Source organism: Macrosteles quadrilineatus, unplaced genomic scaffold, assembly GCF_028750875.1.
Source record: "Macrosteles quadrilineatus isolate MER2022 unplaced genomic scaffold, UCM_ALF_1.0 Scaffold_6__1_contigs__length_79288215, whole genome shotgun sequence".
NCBI classification, from domain to species: Eukaryota; Metazoa; Arthropoda; class Insecta; order Hemiptera; family Cicadellidae; genus Macrosteles; species Macrosteles quadrilineatus.
In genome coordinates, this window is record NW_026542599.1 from 35842326 (window position 1) to 35850581 (window position 8256).

Consider the following 8256-nt stretch of genomic DNA (forward strand, 5'->3'; position numbering starts at 1 on the left):
AACAAGTAGTTTTGGTTAGTAGATAAATATCTAGGTGTTATGTGGTTATATAATTGCTCGACGATCAAAAGATCCGGTGTGCGGCATTGCTCCGATAGGCAATACTCCAAAGAACACTCCTCCGAGAAAATGGGCAGGTCATACACTTCTCAAAAGACAAAGCCCGAAAGGGAGGGCTGGAACTGCACTCACGGTCAGTCCCTGGTCCTAATCCAACTACGGAACTGCACTCACGGTCACTTTGAGCCTTTCTGGGGGTACCGGAACTGCACTCACGGTCAGTTTTTAATTAGCCTATATCACATTGTGCAACACCATGATTGAATTGATTAAAACTTATTAAATTAGTTGAAATATATTGAAAAGTTTTGATTAAATTAATCTAAACGCCAAAAAATAAACTTACTACTGACATTGTAAAAAATACACATGTGTACAGAAAATTCTAGCATAGTATTTACGATAACATGATAGGCTATATTCTTATTATAACGAAGCTTCTTTTGTAAAGGTAAGGTTAGGTTAGGTTAGTTATTGTTGTATTTATTGGGACAGACACTAAAACGTGTATTAAATAAAGTATTGGATAAAGTAAGACAGAGGACGGAATAAACAGATGACGAAGGCCGGGGACACACACGGCGGTTTTGTCCGCCACGGATTATTTGCCGTCGCCGTCGCACCAACAGTGGCGTGAAGGAATATATAGAAACGTACACATTGGACGGAAAAAGAAACGATCGTTTTTTTTACCGCTGACGGTAGCTGTGCAGCCGCCCACTGCCACTACACCGACGTTTTTGTTTCCGCCTCCGCCGAAACAGTGGCGTACGTGACCTAATGCACGCGTGTACACGCATCGGTTCATCTGCCGCTGTCCGCTTGGATTCGCTTGACTTGCACAACGTTTAGAGAGTGCAGTGCGTATTGCAGTAATTCATTTAGTTTCGAGATTATAGTTTCAACATTGAATTGTCATGGCTGAAGCTGAAGTACTTGTGATAGACAATGAACTGTTAATTCATTTGGTTCAAGAAAGGCCGGTTCTGTGGGATAAGACAATAGATACATTTAAAGACAGGAATGCGACAAGGAGTGCATGGCGAGAAGTGTGTCTTCAATTCAGAAACGATTTTGACGAATTAGAGGACAACAAAAAGAATGCAGTTTGTAAGTACCTATATACAAATTAATTAAGATAGGCTAAAGGTTCTGGAGGGTGGGAATGTGTCGGCGGGATTTTTATGATAATCTTTTGTTTATACCCCCTTTTTTCGAGGCGAGAAATTTAAAACTGTATTGTGTGGTCCATGATACATACAGCATGTATCGTCCTATATATAGGATACAGTGAAAGAAAGGGTTAAGGGGCTAAAACCCCCCTTAAACCACACGTATAGGGATTTGGGGGGGTCACTATGTTCCAGTTGTATTGTCTGACTGCATGCCGGTATACTCTAATTTTCGGGGCGAGAAATTAAATGGAAACATTTAATTTCTCTTTTAATTTACCAGGGGCTATGGTTTAGTGAGAATTAATAATAAATTCATTATAGAACAGTTTTATATCAAAATTACTTTTTATTTATTTTGATTTTTAAGCTTTTAAGTTCTAGTCTCTTTCCAAGTTTTCTGATTGGTGTCCAGCTCTATATCTCATTATTATCATCCACATTTGTAACTAGATTTAATCAGTTTGCTCAAATTACTAAACCTATTATAATTATCCTTAACAGCATTGTATATTTTGTTATATATTATCATTACGAGAAATAGAAAAGCTGAGTTTTTTCAAAAATAAATATTATGGAATTATCGTTTTTAAATTATATCTCAAAGATTAATATATTGTACATTAAAGGTAATTTTTGGGTTTTACAGCAAAAAGAACCTTCTTCTGTTCTTAGGTGGGATAAGTAAATGTTACACGGGCTGACAATTAATTAAGCAATGTATTTGTAATAAAGTAAACAAAAACTTGTTACCTGACATTTATACAAAAATAAATAGGCTATATAAAATAATTTTACAATTGTATGCTATGACAGAACTTATGTTACACTTGGTGGATTACAGTACATATTTTGATCGTTGTCCATACTTTCACGTTTTTCTGATGTCAAAAAGACGTTGGACTCCTCATATCTTTGACATTTGCCAAGGAACGCTTCCAACACTTGAGACAAAGTACTTGCAAAAAATGTTCCTCACATTGTTGGCTTGAAGACCTCCTCTTGTATTAGTCGGGACTTGGATATCTTCAAGGCCTGTTATAGACATAGTGTCTTCTGCCACATAACCATCCCGGTCTCTAACAAAATTGTGGAGAACAACGCATGCTTTAACAATGTCAACAGCAAAATCAGTTTGAACATTCAAAGGTCGGTGGAATATTCGCCATTTATTGCTGAGGATTCCGAAAGTGCATTCTACGTACCTTCTTGCTCTACACAGTCTGTAATTAAATATTCTCTTGTCAACTGTCAGATGAGTTCCAGCATAAGGTCTCATCAAATGTTTATGCAAACCAAATGCAGCATCGGCTACAAAAAAATAAGGTACTTTTGGGCTCTCTGTACCTGGCAGGCACCTTTCCTCGGGTAGATGTTGGGAACCATTTTGAATCGATTTCCATAGCTTAGTTTCTCTGAAAATAGATGAGTCACAGTCTTTCCCATAACTTCCAATGCTCACGAACTGAAATCGGTATGAGCTATCAGCGATAGCCATTAGCACAATAGAATAATAATCTTTGTAATTATAGAACATAGAGCCACTGTCTTCTGGACATACAATACGGATATGTTTACCATCTACCGCACCTATACAATGGGGAAAATTTGCTGTTGATTCAAATCGTGCTGCTGCCGACTCCCATGTTTCTTTGCTGGGCGGTGGTATGCACTCATTTTGCAAAACTAACCACAGGGCTTTACAAACTTGTTTAACGATTTGTCTTGCTGTTGAAATCCCAATTCTATAGGAATAATGTAGGTCATGAAATGTACATCCACTGGCCAAGTACCTGAAAAAAAGAATCAATGTATTATATCAGGATAATAGTGTGAAGAAAATATATGTTGTTCAGTATTAACAACATGCTACTGAAACATGTTGATGTTAATAATAGTGGGGGTCGACCATTGACTCCCTTATTATTCACCTCCTTTAATGAGTTTAATAGCTCATGTTGTTTATTTTGTTGTTGTTGTTTTTTTGCAGGTAAGGAGATCATGAAAAGGTGGAAACATCTACGCGATGCCTTTGCAAAATCTGAAAAGAAAGATAAAGAATCAAAAAAGAGTGGTTCGCAAGCTTCGAAAAAACGAAAATATATTTTCAATGACGAACTTCAGTTTTTAAGGAAAATATACCAAGATAGAAATACTGATGAAAGTTACAACAATGAAGATGGAGAAAATAAAGATGACGATGACATCAGCCTAGAAGAGCAAGAAGACAGTGTCCAATCAGTAACTTCAAAAGTGACACCAGTTGTCTCAACTTCTGCAACTGGAATCAAGGAAACAATGCAAGTAAAAACTCCTCGAAGACAACACAAGAAAATGGATGAAGTGGATTTAAAAATTATTAAAGCCATAGAGAAAAGTGAACAAGAAGAAAAAAAAGACAGTAAATTGTCATTTTTCGAAAGTTTGTTGCCTCACTTAAACAAGTTTAATGATAATGAGTGGCTGCAATGCCAAGTGGAAATTTTACAAGTAATATCAAAAATGAACAATAGATACCTTCAAGCTCCTCCGCCTCCACCAGCTCCTCCAGCTCCTCGACATCATGAGTTACACAACCCACCGGCGTCACAATTTCAAGTAATTGCCCAACCACAAAATTTTAACTTTCCACAACAACCTTACTATGGGCAGATGCATCATCAAGCATACTCAAGTAATATGCATTCACAAGTGAGTCCTACTCCTGGAGCTCAGCTTGTCCAGCCTGTTCAAGTGCCACAAGTGCCTAAAGGAGCACAGCCCAAAAGTACTGCAGTCACAAGCCAAAGGTCTCTCCCACAAGTATCAAAGCCGAAAAGTCCTGTAACTCTGCATTACGAAAGTTTTTCGCAATTTTTCGACGATGATGATGGTGAACTGTCTCGTGCTTCAAGTTCTACGATTGATTTTACTGAATTACCCTGAACTTTAACAACATTTTGTATTCAGTTCCAGTTAAATATACGGTGTTGTAATTACAACGTGGTTTTATTGTTACAATACCTTTTTTCTTTAAAAGTTAACTTTCCCATGTGGAAATCTGATTCTGGTCCAGGTTAACTGCTACGGTACTGGACAATTCTTGAAATTGGCCAGTACCGTAGCATGCAAATTCATGAAAATTAGGTGCTTGTTATTTAGAGTAAAATATTGACTAAATCCATATATTTATCAGGCCAAGACATTGATACCTTATTGGCGAATAAATGATTTGATAATTAATCTAATTCAATAGCCTAAATAAATTGGTTGATAGTTTTTTTATTATATAGGCCTACACGTACAAATTTATCACTTCAGTAAATTATATTTCTATTATTATTGTATTTGTATCTTTTCAGCTTTTATTGTGAAAGAAGGTGTTTATTTGTTTCTTTTTAGGGAAAAAATAATCTTTAAATATTTTTATTTCAAGTACAGTGATTATTTCATTCTTTTTTGCATTTGATGCTGTTTGTTTTTTTTTTCTTAAAAGTATATATAACTCATCAAGTCCAAAAAATACTAATTATAATAATTTTGACTTACCTCAAAGTAATAGCCAGCATTTCCACAGGTTGAATACAATTTCTCATCTTTGTATTCTGTCGTTGGATTTTGTCCTTAAGCCGTTCGTGCAATTCATCAAATGACGAAATCGACATACGGAAATAATTAAAAAATTTGGCCTCATCATTTCTTAAGTCTGGAAATAAAGTGTAGAACGCTCCAACATCCTCTCTTCTTTGATTAATAGGATGAACCCAAATTAGCCTGTTTTTTCGCCTTCTCTTCGCTCGACGACGGAATAACAATAACGCAAGTAAATGCACTCTGTTCATTTTACAAATAAACAACAACTCTTCAACATCAATCACACACTCAACGATCAACACTCTGTTGCGTGAAAATGAACAGGCTGTTGCGTTTAGACGGCGACGGAGATTTTACCGTTCTGTGTGTACACTACGGGTTGTCCATGGGCGGCGACGGCAAATAATCCGTGACGGACAAAACCGCCATGTGTGTCCCCAGCCTTAGTCATCTGTTTATTCCGTCCTCTGTCTTACTTTATCCAATACTTTATTTAAGACACGTTTTTAACCTAACCTAACCTAACCTAACCTAACCTAACCTAACCTAACCCAACCCAACAAGAAACCTTTACAATAGAAGCTTCGTTATAATAAGAATATAGCCTATCATATTATCGTAAATACTATGCTAGAATTTTCTGTGCACATATATATGTGTATTTTTTACAATGTCAGTAGTAAGTTTATTTTTTGACGTTTAGATTAATTTAATCAAAACTTTTCAATATATTTCAACTAATTTAATAAGTTTTAATCAATTCAATTATGGTGTTGCACAATGTGATATAGGCTAATTAAAAACTGACCGTGAGTGCAGTTCCGGTACCCCCAGAAAGGCTCAAAGTGACCGTGAGTGCAGTTCCATAGTTGGATTAGGACCAGGGACTGACCGTGAGTGCAGTTCCAGCCCTCCCGAGTGCAGTTCGTTGTCAGCCATCCGAAAGGCACTATTCCAAAACGAATGCGGACCCTAGCCACTATTCCAAAATAATATGTTCGGTCAGGTATAATGTTAAAATAAATGTAATTAAACTAATATTACAAATAACAGTCTTACATTTACGTATGGAGTGTCAACTACACTTTTGAAAATGTCAGTTTCTATTTGATGGTCCTCTCATGATTCAAAACTTGGCCCAGCTTTCCTAGTAATTGGGTTTTTAATAATTCTGGTTGAGACACCAGCTGATCTTATTTGGTAACAAAGTTGCAATCTCATTCATTTAACAATGGTACTTTAAGTATATTTGCCTTAAAATAGCACCTAAATCTGATATAGTGAAAACAGCCGATATTGAAACAAGATACAAATTTCTTAAACGAAATGTATATATTTATATGTCTGCAAGAAAGCGAGTTGTGGAAATACGTTGTAAGGCAAATGGATGTCGTAACTTTGCACCTAAAACTTTTAATCTGTTACGAAGTCGTTGAAGCATTAAGAACACAAAGACGTGCTTGGGATATGCGAGGGTTGGAGTGTTGCAGGTATATTTTGTGGGAGAGTTGGCACTAGTGATTTTTGTGTATGCAGTTGTATAGTTCCCTTGATCAACTTGTAAAACCTTACAAGGACAATCATGACTGTGTGGCCCTAGGGAGACAAAGAATCAGTAGCACTTCCACGCATAAAGGACCTGGTTGATTTTGATCAGACAGCTAACAGTAAATGGTATTTATAGAAAATACCTGATATGTCAATTCTACCTTAACCTGGTAGTAATATTCATTCTAAAGTATGTCACTGGCTCAGTGAAGAGGTTAAGTACAAAGACAATTATAAGTTTATAATATGTTGTTAGAAAATTCAGCACCACTCTCGATCACTATTAGATATACATGACGAACATTGGAGCAGATATTTTACTTGTCATAGTGAGATTTAAATAAAAAAGTGAGTTTTAATAGTCAAAATTTATAAAAAACCAAAAAGTTAATTAGGAAGTATAAAATATTTTCTGAATAGTTCACTTTCGAGAGGTTGTTAGCAAAATTACGGTTTTTGTCAATAATGTAAAGTCTAAATGTACACCTTACATGGTTATTGACTAGTTTGTAAATCATAAACCAAACAAACACCCGTAATACCCCAAATAAGTCCATGAACTAATCGGAGGACTTTATTTGTATCCGAAACTCGAAATTGACGCGTATCCACGTCCAGTTAGTCATAACTACACGCAGTCACTCTGTCTAAATAATCGGAATAAACTGGGTTGATTAACGTTTCATAATCACTGAATGTTTAATTAGTGCATTTGTCAGTGCGATTATTACAATTCGTTAATTCAAGGGATAAATTAAACATCTGGAAAAAATACTTTAAACAATTATTTCCCAGGTTTTGGTGCGATTAGAGCTGGTAATCTTTACTCACTCCTCAAGAGAGAATACACACATAAAATATAAATACAAATCTGCCCTGTACCGTAAGGAACAATGATATGGTATTTAGTATTTTGGGAGACATTGGTCAGTCAGTGACCCAGTTGTATACGCTTAGGACTGCGAAGCCAAACAGCGATGCAGGTTTGCATTCCTCTGAATGTCATAATATTGATACGAGTTTACTTTGCTCAATACTCATCATTAACCGGTTTTGACCTATATTCGGGTGAAGTCTAGGATAGGCCGTCATGCTGTGCTTATTTATTCCTAGTTGTTTTAACAGTGCCATGACTCCTAGTTGGTACTCAAGGGAACAGCTCCGTGTCAAGGATGTCCCTTGGGATTTCCGAATGTCAAGTGTAGCTTAAAAACAGTAAATAATTATTACTTTATTCATTCAGTGTTCATATTTACACTGAACGCTAGCTTAATTCAAAGTGTGCTAAATTATAGGAGGTACAGTAGATGTTGGTGATCGCTGAGATGTTGGCACTGTTTCCATGTGTTGGTTTCAAAAGTCCCTTTCACACACTGCTCTGGCAATATTAATCCTACTCCACATAAGAATTTTAAACAGTAATATATTTCTGGTTATTCATATTTTCGATAAATTTATTTGGTTTTATGTTGATGAGTTGTTCGATTTAGGTACTGTGGTGTCTCTCAGGTGCTCATCAATTACTTGATAAACATACATTTTCATAATGGAATAGTTCGATGGTATAATTTCTTAATATCCTTGACAAAATAACGCTTTCAAAATTGTGATGAACCTCAATAACAAGTAGGCACGTCATTTCAGAAAAAAAGAACGATTTTCACAACACCGTATCGCAAAATTAATAACAATATGAACTGGATGATTATATACCGCACATGTTTCCTCCCTCTGGGCCTGTACATTTTCATTAATATGCTAAAAACTGCATTTCCCCTTTAAAAACATTAAAATTAATATGTTTGGATTTCACAAACACACACGAGCGTAACAAGGTAGCAAATTAAATTCAACTGAATAAAATGTAGTAACACTGAAAAAGCTTATGTACATTATATAATCC

The 8256-nt window shown here is 35.9% G+C and overlaps 1 protein-coding gene across 1 annotated transcript; it reads left to right on the top strand.

Annotated features, from left to right (window-relative positions):
* Positions 1 to 907: 907 nt before the first annotated feature.
* Positions 908 to 4195, top strand: LOC128996970 (uncharacterized). Its single transcript, XM_054422535.1, has 2 exons — positions 908 to 1170; positions 3223 to 4195. The coding sequence occupies exons 1-2, from the start codon at positions 978 to 980 to the stop codon at positions 4155 to 4157; spliced, it is 1128 nt and encodes a 375-aa protein (XP_054278510.1). The 5' UTR covers positions 908 to 977; the 3' UTR covers positions 4158 to 4195.
* The last annotated feature ends 4061 nt before the right edge of the window (positions 4196 to 8256 follow it).